The sequence below is a fragment of the Phalangium opilio genome, unplaced genomic scaffold (assembly GCF_054372755.1).
Source record: "Phalangium opilio isolate 3A_F unplaced genomic scaffold, DU_Popi_V2 ptg000082l_1, whole genome shotgun sequence".
NCBI classification, from domain to species: Eukaryota; Metazoa; Arthropoda; class Arachnida; order Opiliones; family Phalangiidae; genus Phalangium; species Phalangium opilio.
In genome coordinates this window covers 2224881-2243806 of record NW_028324189.1, presented here as the reverse complement: position 1 = coordinate 2243806, position 18926 = coordinate 2224881, and the positions used below count along the sequence as shown (strand labels likewise).

The window sequence follows — 18926 nt, the reverse complement described above, 5'->3', positions numbered from 1 at the left end:
TGGTGAATAACCTTTGAACTTACCTGACATGGTGATTATTGAGTTCGATCATAATGGACCTAAACTTGCTTTCCGAACCTGAAATTGGAAAGTCTGTTGAAAGATAAAATTTATTAAAATAAATTTCAACAACACAATATCAAAATTCTAGAAAATATACAATACACGAAGTCAAGATATTTGTCGCAAATGTACGCAAAGTTAAACGAATAAAGTAGCGTGAAATCGGTAGATGTACGCGAAGTTAAACGAATAGGTCGCGTGAAATCGGTAGATGTACGCGAAGTTAAACGAATAAGTCGCGTAAAATCGGCAAATGTACGCGAAGTTAAACGAATAAGTCGCGTGAAATCGGCAATTGTTCACGAAGTTAAACGAATAAGTCGTGTAAGAATCAGCAAATGTACACGAAGTTAAACGAATAAGTCGCGTAAGAATCAGCAAATGTACACGATGTTAAACGAATAAGTCGCGTGAAATCGGCAATTGTTCACGAAGTTAAACGAATAAAGTAGCGTGAAATCGGCAATGTACGCGAAGTTAAACGAATAAGTCGCGTGAAATCAGCAATTGTTCACGAAGTTAAACGAATAAAGTAGCGTGAAATCGGCAATGTACGCGAAGTTAAACGAATAAGTCGCGTGAAATCAGCAAATGTTCACGAAGTTAAACGAATAAGTCGTGTAAGAATCAGCAAATGTACACGAAGTTAAACGAATAAGTCGCGTAAGAATCAGCAAATGTACACGAAGTTAAACGAATAAGTCGCGTGAAATCGGCAAATGTACACGAAGTTAAAGGAATAAGTTGCGTGAAATCGACAAATGTACACGAAGTTAAAGGAATAAGTTGCGTGAAATCGACAAATGTACACGAAGTTAAACGAATAAGTCGCGTGAAATCGGCAAATGTACGCGAAGTTAATAAGAAAAGTCGCGTGAAATCAGCAAATGTACGCGAAGTTAAAAGGAAAAATCGCGTGAAATCAGCAAATGTTCGGACGTCAAGCATATAAAACGCGACCAACACGTTGGTACCATATAAAATACGGAGGATATGTACATACCTTCAGCAATGTCCATCTCAGCTTCGTACAGCGCTTCCTCCAAGGATTGCATATTGAAGGCGTTCCTCGTGTTCTGGTACTCCATTCCCCTCTTAATGGGCGACGAGTCGTTACTGGAAATTTCGAAGCGTTCCTCCAAGGTGTCCAACTTTCCATCAACGACGGAATTCTGTCCATCTTGAGGGGAATTGGCCAACTCCGCTTGCAGTTTCCTAGCGACAGTTACCGCTTCTTTGCCGTAAATGTCCTGATCGAGACTGTCTTGACTGTATTTTTGGATTTCGGCCGATGTCTTACGCAAAGAATGGTAATAATCCTCGGGCATTTGATTTTCCGTGTCATCCATTTCGAAAGAGCTGTTTTGCGAAGATCCTGATCGACTTCTAATTCTTACAAGGAAGATAGTTTTAACATTTTTCATCCAACCCAAGGTTCCGAGGGTTGATATGACATGACGCACCTAGTTAAAGTTGTGTTTGGCGAATGTATCGACATGACGGGGCTGGGTGGACTCTTCAAGCCGCCTAACGAAGAAGAACTATCCGAACTATTACGTCTTCGAAGTAATCTAAAAGCGCTGTCCTGTTTATAAACGCGAAATAAACGAGCCCCTTTCAAGATTGCGATAATATTTACAGAAGACAAGGTTAAAAAGCCCTAAAATCAACGCTAATCCGTAACCAAACTGGCCTCCCTTACAAATAGAGACGAGTTGGGCCCCCGATTTAATCGGGCTTTTTCGACCCGACCCGACCCGACCCGAACCCGATTCGGGTCGGGTCGGGCAAAATTAATTTCAAAATTTTCCGGGTCGGGTCGGGTCGGGTTTTTATTTTAATTTTTTTTTCCGGGTCAGGTCGGGTCGGGTTTTTATTTTAATTTTTTTTTTTCGGGTCAGGTCGGGTCGGGTTTTTATTTTAATTTTTTTTCCGGGTCAGGTCGGGTCGGGTTTTTATTTTAATTTTTTTTTCGGGTCGGGTCGGGTTAAGTTTATAATTTTAAAGTTGGACTCGGGCCGGGTCGGGTCGAAAAGAAAGTCGACCCGACTCGTCGCTACACCTAACTAGAGACGAGTCGGGCCCCCAATTTAATCGGGCTTTTTCGACCCGACCCGACCCGAAACGGGTTCGGGTCGGGTCGGGCAAAATTAATTTCAAAATTTTCCGGGTCGGGTCGGGTTTTTATTTTAATTTTTTTTTTCGGGTCGGGTCGGGTCCGGCTAAGTTTATAATTTTAAAGTTGGACTCGGGCCGGGTCGGGTTAAGTTTATAATTTTAAAGTTGGACTCGGGCCGGGTCGGGTTAAGTTTATAATTTTAAAGTTGGACTCGGGCCGGGTCGGGTTAAGTTTATAATTTTAAAGTTGGACTCGGGCCGGGTCGGGTCGAAAAAACCCAACAAGTTACTCGTAAAATTTAAAAAACGTTACTTACTTGAAAGACTTTTGACATTTGATTAAGAAGAATTGAAAATTCTGGTGAATTTAGATTAAATAAATCTACAATGACATCCTGGGCAGGCTGTAAAGTATTAAGTGGACATTGGACATCAGTATCCTACCTTTCTCTTTCCTTTTAGCGAAGGCTTATTGATTACCTTTTTAAGATCAGTGCCTTTAGGATCGGCGGTCCAAGCGATAATTTTGCTGACGGCTATTTTAGTATCGGCATCGTTAGAGGAGAAATCTCTAGAGTCCATAACTTGAAGTAAATTGTGCAAGTACTGAAGAAGGGCGATTTTGACTTTTTGATTGGGCGTCTGCGTTTGGTCGTTTAAGAAACGGGTAATGACTTTGAATTGGTCTTCGGGCGGAAACGAATCTCGAACCAAATCCAACGTTTGTTGTATCTTCGACTGCAACGATGGCAGAATGTCCCCGCCCAATTTAAGTAGAATGCGCGTGATCAGAGGAAACAACCAACCGCGAAGATCACCCTTGTGCACGATGATCAGTTCGTTCAACGTATCCAAAAATAAAGTGAATACCTGACAATGATACGGTCACCCACCATTAACGACGAGTTCCCTTCCACTCCCAACTTTAATTACTTTCATATGAGGATCCATGAACAACCTCGTGAAGATATCGGTGATCATTTTAAGTTCAGGAGTGGTCAACATTCGGTTCGATCGCAATAGAGCTTGAAGACCCAGCAAGCCTTCTTTACGATCTCCCCATTGAACACTCTTTAAACAATGAATTATATCGGCCACATCATCGACGCATCGACCACCGAAGGATCCGAATGATCGGTCCGAACAGACGCTTGACGTTTCGCTCTCATCGGATTGGTCGTCAAAGGCGTTATACCGCTTTCTAGCTGGAAGTCTCTGCTAACGAAGACTCCTCATTACCACCCGAACGCCTGCCTCCCCCCCCCCACGTCACCGAACCAAAACCGATGATATGATAAGTACTTACGTGCCAATTGCTAACCAGAGCATCAGCGACAGCGTCCTCGGCTTCTTTGTTACCGGGTAGAATTCTTTCGGCCAGGATAGGCACGGGAGCTTCGCGAGAAGGTAAAACTGGGTTTCAACAAAACGTTTAAAACAATAACAAAGCGATAGGAAAACAGAGAGGGGGGGGAGAGAGAGAAGCCCGAATTTAAAATACAAACGCCAAGAAATAGAACACGACATTATATAATTAAATTGTTTCACTTACATACTGCAGATGAAAGGACATGATCGCCTCCTCCCCTACTATGTACACTTCCGCTACTTAAACGGCGATCAAATCCCACTGGAACGAAATACCAAATTTACTATCGCGCCATTTCGAGGGTCATCGCTGGGAACACATTTAATGCCGCTTTCTTCGCGGAAACATCGCGGGAAATGACTGGGAACACGTTGAACGCGCGAGTCTAGGGGAAATATCGCGGGATATGACTGGGAACACGTTCAACGCGCGAGTCTAGGGGAAATATCACGGGATATGACTGGGAACACGTTCAACGCGCGAGTCTAGGGGAAACATCGCGGGATATGACTGGGAACACGTTGAAAGCGCGAGTCTAGGGGAAATATCGCGGGATATGACTGGGAACACGTTCACACCGCGCCTAGATAGCGGAAACCTCGCGGGACATCGCTTGGAACGCGTTCAACGCGACGGTCTTCAAGGATACTTCGCCGCGAACGTTTTAATACTACGGTCTAAGTGGAAACATCGCGGGAAAGTGTTGGGAACGCGATCAACACGATGGTCTTCTTTGGATAGTCGCGCGTCATCGCGTGGAACTCGCCCAACCCAGCGCGAATAAATTTAAGATAAACTTACTTCTCGTTGGACTTCCATCTCGGCTAGCTCCCCCGGCTGTTGGAATTCCAGAGCGGCGTCTAACTCGACCGGGAGTTGAACCGTCAGGCGACTGCATTTGATAAGTTGCATAGCTAAGGCGGGAAGAAGGGGAACCCGACCTACTACTTGCTGCCAGATAAAAAAAACACAAAAACACAAGAACATTATTAAACTAAAAGAATAAAATTAAAACTAAAATAAAGAAACAAAATGAAATCTTACGCTGGGAATGTGAAACTCCGCGTGCTCGACTTCTACTAATACGTTCGGGTGACGTAATGGCACTAACTGTGTTATCAGAATGTTTACGAATTCCCATACGAGCTGAAAAAGATAAAATAGCCCGCGATTATGGACTTGAAAAATTAATTGGTTGAGGGGCTAATCACATTCATACTGTCGTAGTGAGTAACTCCTCGAACTTAACCCTTAAAAAATTAGCAAAACTAAGTCCAGACGGGGAAAAGTTTATAAAACCGTGCAAAACTGTGCGCCAAAATTAAAATAATAAATTTTTATTTAACAGGCCATGCTAATAATTTTCATCCTAAGCGAAGGGTTGTGCGAAATTTTGATTTTAAAATGTTCGAATTAAATTAGCCTTATTCCTGATCAGCGCCATCTACCCATAGCGGTGACTTTGAGAACTACTGTAAGCGGCAAGCCAATCAGATGTCGCTAAAATCTGGTGACGTCATTTTTGGTAAGACCCGAGAGTGCCAGTCAGTGACGTCACCAGATTTTAGCGACATCTGATTGGCTTGCCGCTTACAGTAGATCTCAAAGTCGCCGCTATGGGTAGGTGGCGCTGATCAGGAATAAGGCTAATTGTTTTTTTTTTTTTGTGTGTTACGTCTAAAAAACTTACGAAGTGAAGCGCCGGAACCTCTGGGCAAATTTAATAAAGGATTCATGCCTCCGGCTCGTATCTTAGCTCTTCGTACGGCCCCAACATCTATGGCACTATTCGAACGCATCGTATAGGGATTGGGACGAACTAAAAAACAACAACACATCGAAAAAAAACAAAACAAAAAAAAAAACAACCCGAGACACAAAAAAAAACAACAAGGAAACAACAACAGGAACGGATTGAGGAAAAAGAAAATACGGATAAATTTATGTATAAAATAATTATATTTTTGTAATGTACGACATAAGAACATCCTTATAACGAAATTCGTCAAGTCATTGTTATTGTACACTTAAGCCTTGGTTAAATTATTTAGGCTTAATTTTAAGTCTTAGATATTTAGGCTTAACTATATTAATAACGAATTTCGTTATAAGTGTTTTCCCGTTTTAAAATATTTGCAATAATGTGCCAGAAAATAATAAAAATAAATTATATTAGTTTTTATTGCAAATAATTAAAAAAATAAAAATAAAAGTTTAATATAAAACTATTAGACGCTCTTTATAAAAAAGGTTCGTATGTAAAAATTAAAAATTAAAAATTTAATATTAAGAAAACATGCTTAAACACCGAGAAAAGGGATTTTAAAATTACGGATATATTTTAATTTTTTTTTTCTATAATTAATTTCACTCTTCTCCATCAGTGGAGGAAGAGCAAGAGGAGGAAAGGATCTTACTTTGTTCACCCTTGCTGTTGTAGACAGGTATTCCCGATCTCCCCCGACCACTGGTTAAACCACCCAATAAACGCCCCGAGCTGAAACGTAAATAAATAACCACAACAAACAAAAACCACTTTATTCATTGTTTGCGTCCTTTAGAGAAGTCGTAACGTCGCTCCGTCAATAGTTACCTGAGATTTTCGGTGGAACCACCGTGACTGGAGGCTGAGGATCGGAAAGGTCTTCCCGCGCTATTTAACGAATTGTTACTCGAAGAATTGCTCATGGATAGCTCGCCCTGAAGCATTCTCTGTTTGCTGCTATCTAGAGAGTTTAATAAGCTATCCGCTTGCTCTCGAAAATGGTCAGCAAACCCCCAGTATGCTCTGACAAGAAAAGAACAAACGCAATTTTACAATTCCCCTTCAAACCTTTTCAAGTTTTTCCACGTGTGGTTTCCAATGTGCTAAGGTTGTACAGCACCTAACAACGATCTAAGGATATACAGTGCCTCGCATACACTACAAAGTTACGAAGAGTACCGCGTAACTATCAAAGCTGTCACTTTTACGAGCCCCCTTTATGATTGAACTATCCATGGAATCGCGTACACTGCCAATTCGCGTGCATCCAACGGCCCCACTAATTAACGAACTAACTAACTGGGTATCAGCGCGTAACTCCACGGTAGTACATAACCACACGGAGTAAACACGGGAAAAAATATTAGGCGAGTACTTACTTTCGCGAAAACGCTCTAGCTTCGGGATCAGCGTCACTAATTCCCTTCTTAATCGCGTCTTGAAGTAAAGCCACGTGTTTTTCCAGCGTATGAGTTGGCCACGTGTGAAGTAATTGATCAAGAAATTCAGAACAAGATCTTTGAATAAACAACCATAGTACAATTCAATATTTTGCCAAAATACAAAGGATCAAAGAAGATTTTTTAATTACTTTCTAATATCCTTTGATTTGGAAGATAAGTTGTAAGCGATAATGGGAATTAAACGGTTAACGTGAGTGTGTTGAATGATAAATCGAACGGCAACTGTTCCGGCAGACGACATGATTTTAGCGCTATTCGGGATCAAGTTGATTAAATGCGGCAGTAACGATTCGGCGAAACGATCTAATTTCGATCCTAATTGCTGCGCTAAATACGCGATGGATATGCAAGCCTCCCGAACGACTTGCGAACGAAGATCTTTAACGGACAATTGGAATGGCGGCTCTAAAAGCCTGAGATTCGGGTACAATTCGTCGTATTCCGTTCCACCAGCCAATAAAACGCTTCGAACTCTTTTTAACTATATTTAAAACTTAATTAACTATACTGAAATAAACTAATCTACTTTTCTTAATTACCGCTTCAACTCGCTTCTCCCAATCACAATTAGAATCGGAGAGTGTTTCCCTAATTTTCGTTAATTCCTGTTCAAGTTCCTTAGAACTGTACAACTTCAAAAACCAAAAAAAAAAATAAAATTGCCTTAAAGTTTCGTTTCTATGGTTACGATCCCCTTAAATATTTAAAACGGAAGCTACCTGAATTCTAGGCACGTCTGTAAATGCTCTGATAAACATTTCTTCATCCGCTGCACCGGCAGATGCTAGTACGAAAAATATTCATAAAGGTAATGAATTATATTCATGGCACGGTTTGGAATCTTTGAATTAATATTGGCAATTATGAAGAAAAACAATAAATAAATAAATATATATTCAGCGCTTAGACTTAGCGTGCCAAATACAAAATAAAAATTATTTTTCAGAAATTTTTGAAAAAAAATAAAACGTTGCGAAGAATTATATAATTCTGGGAGATACGGGACAATCCTTTTGATTATATTATGGTCCTACTCTTCCCTTTTGTAACGATACTAAATACTTTGTGTTATAATAATCACGGGAAGGGTAATTAAGCCAATTAGTAACCCCTATTACCACTACCATCGCCTTATTGTCGATGGTGCCCTTCACTTTTAAAATTTATTAAAAACTTGAATATAAAAATTATATTTCAGGGGCATAAAAGATCAAGGACAAACGAAACTGACAAAGATATCTAAATTAGTATTTCCTTTTCAAAAATTAACTATAATAAACCAATTTTCGGAAACTTCAAAAATAAAAAAAAAAGAAGTTAAATTGAAAATCACCCACGCAATTTTAATATAAATTATAAAAGTTTCTTTCAAAAACAAAGTGAAACCGAAATGGAAGAATTTTGATTTACATTTCGACACGGGGAGCGTCTGGATTTTTTTTGGGAATGTGTAATTCGAGTCTCACTTAGTGATAGCCATGCTTTCACATATAACATAAGTTTATAAGATATGTTCCATAAGTTTGTCACTGATTACAAACTGGAGCTTGTCATGAAGTGACAATGTAGGTCATAGATTCAGGGTAAAGCGACGCATGGTAAGGCGCTGTCAAAGGCTTAGTATAGACTAAATTATAGGTAGTGTCATACTTATGGAAAACATATCTTAAATAAACTTATGATATAATAATAATAAAAATATAGTAGAAATTATTAACAATTAAAACAAATATGTGCTTTTGAAACAACGAAGAAGCGAATATATACGGCGTGTTTTCTTTTCTTTTTCGCATTTGCAAAAAAAGTGATATAAAAATAAATGTAAAAGCTAAAATCGCAGCTAGAGTTAAGTACTTAAATTAAACGAGGGAACCTCTATCAACTATATCTAACTTGCTTGCGCTACCTGTAGTATAAGTAGACGAAGTGGGCGTAGTCGCCGTACCACTCTTGTTGTAATTAGTGCGTTTCTTCTTCGGAGCTTTTGGGTTTAATTACAATTAAAATTAATTAACTAAATAACCTCTCAACTCTTGGGGAAAAATTAAAGTATTTTTTTTCCAAGCTCAAATAACAATATTTTACTAATTAAACTAATTATGATGATGACGATGATGAAGGATATTTGTTTAAACATCATTAATTAAATTATAATAATTGAAAACGACTGAGGTATTACGAAATAAGGTATTAATTTTCGTAATAAATTAGCTAATAAGACAGAATATGAGGTTGAAATTTCATCTTTGTTTTTATCGTGTAAAATTTAGGTCAAGAAGAAATACGTAAATTCTGAGTCATATATATCGATGTTGCCTTAAGCAAAAACGCATTATAATACTTTCATTAGGTAACCCCTCCATTTTAAAATCATTATTTTATAAATTATTTTAATTCACCACGAATGAATTTTATTTAAAATAAAATAATTAAGACTTAAACTTAAATGTATTGGGTGGAGTTACGTTTCGAAGTTTATCATATGAAATAAATAAGTGTGTTGGGGTTTAGCTATTGGTTTCATTAAATAAATGAAAATAAGTGATATTGACAATAAAAGTTTTTAAACAAAGTTGACAATTTTTTTAATTAATAAATTAAATTAAATAAAAATAATTAAAACTTACTTGTTGTAGTGGAAGGCTTTGGAGTCGCGAATACATTGCGTCTAGTTGGAGGAGCGCTGCTCACTCGTTTGACTGTAGCTCTTGTGATTGGCTGAAATAATAAAATAACAACCAATTAAAACAAAGTTAAAAAAATCCAATTAACGCAATTAAATATAATATTCTAAAGAACGGATTGGATTGTTTGTTTGTTTGTTTGTTTCTAACAACATTTTCTAAAATTATCTAATTCGATGAACAGCATTAAATACAACACTTAATTAGCAAATTAATTAATAAGAAAATACAGGGGGGAGTTAATTAGTTGATACTCACCGTATCAAAATCACTCGATTCTGAGAGCTTGTTTTAGGCAAAATGAATTATTTAGTGACGAAAGAAAAGCCACCACCAAAGATTAAAAGAAAAAAATAACAAAAAAAACCAAAGACAAGTGCGTAACAATAAATAAATAAATAAATTAAATAAAAAATAAAAGAAATTTTTGAATAAAATTTAAACAAAAGTTCAATTAGCATTAAACTATTATCTTTCCCTTATGGTATATTAGCTGAGCTCTAAAATATTTCGAAATTAACTTCAATACATAGGAGGATTTATTCCATTTACACCAGGAGGTCAGGCTACTCTTTTAACTACTCTTTTGCGCGCCAAGTAGCCTAGTCTCCTTGTGTAAATGGTATCAATTCTCCATGCAGTCTGTAAACTATAGGAGATTGAAAACCCTTCCGGATCTAATGGTAGCCCCGAGGGGGTAAGTTCAAATACCATTAAAAACCACCATGACCTACCGCCGCGAAGATTTAAGAGTTACATAGACCCTTTATCTTTTATCATATAAATTTATGTTCTCAAAAATTCATTCCGTAGATAAACTACCCATAAATATTAGGCATTAAGCGCTAAATAGTTTTGTACCCTAAAATTTGTTACTAAATAAAAAAAGAAGATTGGGGTGTCTCACCTGTGATTTGGAATCGACTTCCATGGCACCTCCTCTATGACCTGCAAAACCAAAGGATGGGTGCATTAGTTCGAAAGTTAAGAATTACAAGGATATTATAAAACCTGGACAAGAAATCACTTGGTCAATACAACAAAATTCTAATTATAAAGGTTAATGAAAGGACCCAAATACAATGGGGCTGTTCTATAGGAAATCAATTTTGAGTCATAAATTATTTAAGTTCTATGACATTTTTGACCCAAGGGACACCATAAACCTTATTTTTTTCGTGTTTAAAGGTATTCGACTCCGAAAAAAAAAATAAATAAATAATTTCATTACTAGTCCTCTTACAACTAAAATCTCCATGGTTAATCTAAACTAATCGACCACTTTGGCCAACAGGGACAAGGGTGTCATTGGAATCTCGTTAACCTTGAAGGTGGGGGGACACACCCCATGGATGGGTTGAGGTTCTGTCATTAAAACCAGGGTTGGCAAATGGAAAATCGATATTTTATAGTTAGGGTTAAGTTACTTGGAAGGAAATAAATGAAATAAAGCTAGTATACAGGGTGTACCCCAAACAAAGTAGTTCTGTTTATACTCCCTTTAAAAAGGGACTTGACAATTGTGGTATGACGTAGAATTGCCAACTTCCAGTTCTATCTTTGATCATAGCGCCTCACCCATTTAGTTTCTAACTCTAAAAGGTTGCTTAGTTGCCTTACTGGTAGAGTTTAGCAGACCACACAAAGCGTATATATATATTATTCAATCACAATGTATTTCCCGCAATTTTGTATGTAAAACACGTGAGCTCAGTTTAAAATTCTTGACTTCTCCCCCATCATGTATTTACGTGATATTCCGACACTTTAAGATTCGACAGAGTAATTTATCAAGATCTTTATCATTAAAGATAAAATTATTTTAAACGAGTTCTTTTAAAACTAAAATCGGACATAAAAATCTCGAAAAACGTTTGGGTTTTCGCATAAGTTTATAAGTTATGTTCCATAAGTATGACGCTTCACAATGCTCGACTTACAGCTCGAGCTAGTTTGAGAACGACGGAAACGAGAATTGAAGTCCTACACTCGGTTGGTTAATTTTGCAGGACTTCCATCTAGGTCCTATTTAGTCTGAACTTACTAAGCCTTTGACAGCGCATCACCAGGCGTCGCTTTACCCTGATTCTATGACCTACCTTGTCACTTCATGACAAGCTCCAGTTTCTAAGTTACCAGTGACAAACTTATGGTAGGAACATATCTTATGAAATTACGATTTTTTAATAACTACAAAAACGAACTCTAAATACCCTTTTTTTATAACAGATTCTCATCGATATATTTATCAAATTCTTTCAGTTTGATGAAAGAAAGACCGCTTGTAATTATTTTAAAATCTATCAAAAAATCTTTCAAATATTGGAAAAAGCCCCAAGGCACGTATAAATCGACCATAATTATAGTTCATTAAAGTCAGATTTCAAAAATATATCGTAGTTTCATTCCACCACATCGTTTCTTCACGACATTTACACTTGATTTAGTAGGTCTTAGCAGTGTAAAGGATTAGGGCTTAAAAATAGGTCTAAAAATGTTCTTTTTTTGTCGAATATAATAACAAACACATGCACGTGCGCCGACTCAAAAAATCAATAGCAGACGGCAGTTAAGCTTCTGCCAACAAAGGACTAGTACAATGGAGATTTTTTTGGGGGATAATCTGGAGTACAATGAGAAGAAAACTCGCAAATAATGAGGTCGAGATTGGTTGGAACTATTGTACATGTAAAATATTTCCTGGCGGGGATGTGCTTGCTAATATAATGGTAAAGATTTAAGATCATGGATCGTACAAGGGTCGATTGTTACAGCTTGTTCAATTCAAAATTCCCTAACTTCTACAGTGTCTTTCGTGACCTATAAAGTCATTTTCCATAACAAGTCAGAACGTTGTCAGTTTAAAAATGACAAAAACCATGAACTTGTACTACAATTTTGAAATTCCCCGACTTTTATTACTACAACTTTAAAATTCCATAACATCCCAGGTTCATTTTTGGGATATCAGATTCTGTTTCAACCATGCTGCATATGGATCAATAAACCGTAGCCAATTGGTCTGTTCCAAGCAGACGTTAGTCTGCACCTTTACACGTCCTAGCCCTTTAGTCTGCTACTACGAACCTTCTCGTGACGTCACACCCTCCTATCTCTTACCTCGGTTTTGGCAACCATATTTGAAGTCGTCAGCTCAGGCCCCGTACCTCCTCCCCTATATATATACCCTATTTTCTAATTTAGTAAAATAACAGGGTGTGCCCTTCATTATCTAAAAAGGATACTTTCATTCTCATTACAATAACACCCTGTAGAGGGGAAGAAAGAAAATTTAACTAAACCCGTGGGAAATTCCTTGATTCAAATCTGAACCGTTTAATTGCATTAGCATATTAAATAACGCCGTATTTGTATATATATGTATATATAAAATATTAGCAAGTGGGTTGGCGGCTAAATTAAGAAGGATACGCGTGAGGATGAAATATCCACGCGCGCTACAAGGTCATAGGTCAATCCTTCACCCACGCCAAGTGTATCTCTAGCGCAAAAAAATACAACGTGACTTTTTAAAATAAAAAGAAAACTTTCTCTAAAGTCTAGTCACGTTTCGCGTTGTTAAAAGTCATCTCAATCCCACGAGCTATTTTTGCTCTAAAAATCGCTCAACGAACAAATTTTAAGATCTCAAAACTACTCCAAAATATTTTAGAGTTATATGGTAGATCTCCGAAACCACATTAGTACAATATTATTATTATTTTATTTATATTTGGTGGGTGACATCACCGACTTGAACAGTATTCTAAAGAAACTTATGACATTAAAAGAAAAACCTGTTCTGAAATATGTTGAGTATTTTGTAATACACGCAGTTTTAAATTATAATGTTTTGAGACGAGTTTTTTTAAGGGGGGGGGGGGTTTACATTTTGACAGAAATTGAATTATTTCCAGCTGATGCAGAAATCACAGGGTGAAAGTTTCGTATTAAGGAAAAGAAAATGGTTTATCCATTATTTAGGGTGAAACTGGTTATTTTCTATTTATAGACATCTTGATGGGGGTATTTTAGACGAGACTACCGGAATTCAGGAAGGAAGAATCGCTTACTTCCGGAGAGATACAGGAAGTTACATCCTAAAATGTTCCTAATTTGAAAAAGAGATGTGCCACCATTTTCTATTTGGAACTTAGTTATTTCCCTAAACAAACATTACATAGCCGCTTAAAACACTTCCTTTTTTAAAAGGATCCTAATTTGCATAATAAATAGGCCTAAAATAGACCTTAGAAAGTATAAAAAAAAATCAGCCCCCCCATCTGTTTCGACGGTTAAAATAACCATATGGGGAGTTGAATAAGGATTAATCAAGTAAAAGTGTATGCTGTAAGTAAGGTTCCCTAACAAAATTTTGATATATATTAAAAAAAAAATCGACTTTTGCTCCATATCAGTACAGTTTCAGCGAAAGCAAAGGGTATATAGCTATTCCCAAACATGTACAGGGTGTTTCTGATAAGTCTGTCATAAATAAAAGTGTGTCTTCTTTGGATCAAAATGAGTTAAAAGTGTCAAAGGACCATGTGGACCCCACATTTAGGGGCCAATGAATGTTCGGGAGCCCAAATCTCCATAACTAAAGGTTCTTTGACGTGCACTTTCCAATCTATCAGCTGGACCCAAAGAACTCACCCTTTAATTTATGTCAGACCTTCCAGAAACACCCTGTATAGATACTCTATAGCAGCCAAGGGGACCTAGACCTTCTTACAACATATCTACGAAACGTTTCATAAAATGAGCCATGCAATAACACCGAGGGTGAAATTTAGCCAAGTGGAAGAAGTCAGTCGTTACAGCTATAGGAAAGGGAACTAGCGAGCACCGGTTCCGTTATCGCTAGGAATTCTGACAAATATTTCTCCTACGTTGATACTTTCTCCCTAAAAATGCGGGTCCTTTATTGTCGAAAATTCTTCTCTCTCTCTCTCATTGGTCGTGGGAGCAACAGAGCGTTAACATCCATCCCCTGTAGCCGTTCTTGACACTTATTCGTCACAATTACGTACTATCACGTAACCACGGGGATGAGTATAGAAACGAGGGGTTATTAACTCTTTAGGATACTCCGTTTTAATCCGACAACGGGTTACGCGTGAAATCAGTAAGAAAGGAGTGGCTGGGAGAACATCGCTGGCGTAGTTGGGGATACAGAGGCAATGTTACAGGTATGGCGATTACCACTCCATCCCTTTCTCCTTCAAGGTAAAATCACAACAAAGGAATTATGGTTGGCTTCAAAGATTACACAGGATAAGCCAAGTGACTACCCCCTCGGGAAAACGCAATAAACCCCACTTAATAATCGAAAGGCAAAGGAACCGCTGCCGACAAAATTATTGTCTCCTCAAAAGGGTTGGTTTACACCATGTACGAAAACGAAATTTAAGATATGGAGCATATCGCTCATTGTTAATTTCAAAACCCAAGATGTTCTACACTTCAGAATGGAGTGTTTTCGGCATTTTTTTCTCCGTAGAATACAATATATATTTTTACGAGCTGGTTCTAGAGCATTAAGAAGACTCGCATTTCCCCAAGGGAGATGAAGAACCGAGTCAAGTAAGTCTTAACCGTTCCCTTCACAGTCTAATAGGCTTGGCTGCATTTATGGCTCTATCAAGGGAATAGAGAGGACTATAATCGTAACTTATGTCTATTTCGGGAGGGCTTCGCTCGACACCACACCAACTGCAAATGGAAACTGATAGCCCAGTTGTTTTCGCCCCGGAAAAAGAATTAAACTACAGCCCCCTCCCACGCCGGTCAATATGTTAAAAATGAAGAGGCCTGCTTTGAATTCAAGATTCACTCTCAAGTTAGTCTCAACTCCAGTACAGACGTTCAACTTTGGGTGGGAAGTCATAACTTCAGTTTAATTATACTTCACGATGTACAGTAAATCCTTTAAAGGGAAGATGTGGTAAGGAAAATCAAGTGATTTCTATAATTGATTCTTCTACTAATTATAAGACATAGCTATCTGCCTAGGAAACATTTCCGAATGATTTTATAGTAGGGTATTAAACAATGACCTTGAAAACTACATTTTTTGATCTCGGCATGATATTGAGATGTCATAACTCTAGTTTAACAATAATTTGAGGATATAATAGCCCAAACCGTCCTCTATCTAACGATGCTAAACACGTCAACCTACATCACCCAGGGCTGGAAATAGTCGCCTTTTTTTAAATAGCACCTTGACCAACTCTCACCCTACATCAACCAGGGTTAGGGATAAAAACCCTCGACCAACTCTCTCACATCTCTGAGGGAGGTGAGACAGAATTTCTTTCACATTTCTACCAGTAGGGTGAATTTTCTATAATGGCCAGCAGTGCTGTTAATTCAATTTCCATTTGAGTATAGTCTACTTAAGCTGAGAGAGGATGACCAGTATAAAGGAAACCAACCATTGGGAGAAACAAAACCAACCATTGGGAGAAACAAAACCCGGCTGAGTCCAGATGGTCCGGATACTTTCTGTCTGAATTTATCACCCTGATGGTCTATCTAATCCTGATGACAAGGAGATTCTAGACCCTAAACTGGCAGGGCATCCAAACACATCAGGACTACCTCTAGGGTATAGTGCTCACTGGGTATACCTACCAAGTGTGAGAGCCAAGCTCTCCCCTAACCCCCTCTCATAGGGCTCTCAGCCCTAAGGGTCACGGCCTATTTGCCCAAAAATGAGGAAAAATTGGACAGAACAATAAAATGTCGAGTAGAGCTAGACCCGATGGGATCCCAGGAACTTTTTCTGGGGATGGTGAAAATAGAGATTAGGTCGACTTCTCTAGCGATCGTGCCTTGTGGGGGCGCTAAAACCGGGCAAACATTTAAGGGACGCGTAGGGGTCAGTTCCGAGATCATTACAAAGCATAGTAACGTTCGGCTGGAACGGTTTATGACTCATTATCACGTTCACTCGACTTCCACCAATTCTTCAACAGAATATAACGAAAAGGTTTATGGGAAAAATTACAAACAATAGAATATTATTATTATTATTATTTTCCTTAATTAAATTAAATGCACGATTATCAATTATACTCCTTTACATTTTGTATCCAAAAAAATATTCAATTAAATAAACCACACGAAATTTATAAGAAATCACATGATTTTTCGTGAAGTTTAAATAAGTTTTTTTTCTTTAAAAACAGCTGCACTTTGAGGTTGTTGGAGTTCACAGGTTAAAATTTAACCTTTTGAACTTACATTTATTCCTTATTCGATTATAGGTGAATCAGAAAAAGCCCAAATCTGCATCGCTTGCGATTTAATTCGGCGCCAGAAGCCCTACACTATTTTGTGATCCACCTATAGCTAAGCCTAAATCTAACAACACTTAACGATGAATTTTTAAAAACATGTACATGGAATCAAGAATAATCAGGACTTCAGCAATAAAAAAATACCCCGTTGCGAGTTCAGTTAGCAATACATTAGCATGAAGCCCTAAATCGAGGGGATAGCCACACCGAGAAATAGGTGTATATTTTAAGGCTTAGTACTCGCTTGTCGTTCTAGAACTCGCTCTCAGCAAAATTAAGTCTCTAACATTACTAAGTAGCGTCATACTTATGGAACATATCTTATAAACTTATGTTCCAGGGATATTTCACCTGGGATAAGACTAAACAATTCCCGAGTAAGTGTGAACATGATTAGTCCCTCGATCTACTCAAGAAAAAAAAATAATCCTGAATAAATCAAAGGCTTAAGAAATGTCGAACTTATGGAACATATCTTATAAACTTATGTTTCCAGGGATATTTCACCTGGAATGAGACTAACCAATTCCCGAGTAAGTGTGAATATAACTTAAGAGTGATTAGTCCCTCGATCTACTCAAGCAAAAGGAAAAAAGAATCCTGAATAAATCAAAAGGCTTAAGAAATGTCAACACCTACAGTTACGTTCTTGAAACGATCACGATATTCGTGACTTAACAAGCGCTACTCCAATCATTTATTTCAACACTGCAACAAAATGCCCTTAAGAGATGAAAAAAATCCAATATTAACGAAACCATTTAAGTTAACTATCTCAATATTTAACTAAACATTTATATTAATTAATTATAAATAGTAAAAACCCTGACGGGGAACTTTCTCTTAATTACGGCGGTGTCGAGGGGTGAATCACTTAATTTGAAAAAGAAACTCGTATAACAACTCTTTAGGCGATTTGAACCATTCTTCGATAATAAACCTTGATTGTCGAATTTTCATCAACTCTTTTTTAAAAGTTCCACACCCTTAAATTATAATTTCAGTTAAATAATAAAAAAGAAAAAAGCTAGTCAAAGATTAGCCCCAGGAGTTAAACCAAAACTCGCCGAAGACTTCAAATTGGAAAAGTAAAGAAAGACAACCCGAAATTATATTTTTTCCAAATTCAACATTCATCAGAAACTAAAATAAATATTGAGGTTTGACAGATTGAAAAATTGACGTCACATTTAATTTAATCGCGTATCTCAGTGGGGAAAAATTTTCTGATTGGCTAAAAAAATAAAATAGGGGGGAACCTCGTTAAAACACCATAAAAACTATTTGATTGTTATGTGTGTGTAAAATAGCAATTAAATTTTATTACTAGCATTAAAATCATTTTTAACTTGTTTTACTTTTTTTTTATCCCAGGCGATAATAAAAATTTCCCATTTTTGAAATTAAGTAATTTTAATATAGTTTTTTAATGATACCATGTAACGGATATATGACATTAATAAAGGGATATTGAAGTACTTTTAATTAATTAAAAAAATAATATAAGAGGTAATGTTCCCTTTATTTGAAGTTACAGAGCCTAGTAAGGTTTCAGTTTCAGGTTACTATAGCATTAGAGGGGAAGGCTTTCCTAAATGATTCAACAATTCTAAGCTATTTATTTCAGGTCTTAAACTTTGGGAGTGGGAGGTTGGTATACTATACATTGGTACTATTGAATTTTTCTTTTAAGAAAGAGTGGTAGGCAGGTACTTAGCTGCCAAAAATGAACTGCTTAATTGACCAATTTGTTAAATAAACAAAGGAGGGCGGTTTCTATATAGGTGGGTGGTTTCAAAGTATCCCTTTGTTTCAGAAAGTATGGATCATGTCAGTGTTTTGTTTCCCATGGGCTATTATTACATTCGTTACGCCACTGACGAAATTATAAACAATATCCTCCCCTCCCAGTTCCTCCCCCAAAATCGAGGGGTTAACCACTACGAGCCCTTTGCATTTGCTCTTCAATATTTATTTGTAAACCAGTAACAAGAACCTCCAATGAAATATAAGATCCTGTGGAACATTATATAACAAATTCTAAAACACTTTAGTGACTCGCCCCTCTACAATAGAGATGCCGAGAAAGCTCTGTTTTGTTCATTTTCATTTGAACAATATTATTCAAACGTTCCTAGGAAATAATCATGCTAACCT

At 37.3% G+C, this 18926-nt stretch overlaps 1 protein-coding gene across 11 annotated transcripts in view; it reads right to left on the bottom strand.

Annotated features, from left to right (window-relative positions):
- Positions 1 to 18926, bottom strand: part of chb (CLIP-associating protein) — a 36275-nt gene that overhangs the window by 3246 nt on the left and 14103 nt on the right. For 3 of the 11 annotated variants that reach the window (XM_089847511.1, XM_089847512.1, XM_089847521.1), the window contains 20 exons: positions 10370 to 10410; positions 9721 to 9747; positions 9406 to 9496; positions 7498 to 7562; positions 7318 to 7410; positions 6907 to 7259; positions 6695 to 6832; positions 6144 to 6338; positions 5968 to 6047; positions 5241 to 5369; positions 4595 to 4696; positions 4352 to 4501; positions 3734 to 3811; positions 3488 to 3594; positions 3115 to 3399; positions 2662 to 3051; positions 2499 to 2585; positions 1527 to 1648; positions 1067 to 1455; positions 24 to 93 (listed from right to left, as the gene is read on the bottom strand). In XM_089847511.1, the coding sequence (XP_089703637.1) occupies positions 24 to 93; positions 1067 to 1455; positions 1527 to 1648; positions 2499 to 2585; positions 2662 to 3051; positions 3115 to 3399; positions 3488 to 3594; positions 3734 to 3811; positions 4352 to 4501; positions 4595 to 4696; positions 5241 to 5369; positions 5968 to 6047; positions 6144 to 6338; positions 6695 to 6832; positions 6907 to 7259; positions 7318 to 7410; positions 7498 to 7562; positions 9406 to 9496; positions 9721 to 9747; positions 10370 to 10410 (2992 nt within the window). The remainder of the gene's footprint in view (positions 1 to 23; positions 94 to 1066; positions 1456 to 1526; positions 1649 to 2498; positions 2586 to 2661; positions 3052 to 3114; positions 3400 to 3487; positions 3595 to 3733; positions 3812 to 4351; positions 4502 to 4594; positions 4697 to 5240; positions 5370 to 5967; positions 6048 to 6143; positions 6339 to 6694; positions 6833 to 6906; positions 7260 to 7317; positions 7411 to 7497; positions 7563 to 9405; positions 9497 to 9720; positions 9748 to 10369; positions 10411 to 18926) is intronic. The other 8 variants (XM_089847519.1, XM_089847522.1, XM_089847515.1 and 5 more) reach the window with 7 other exon arrangements.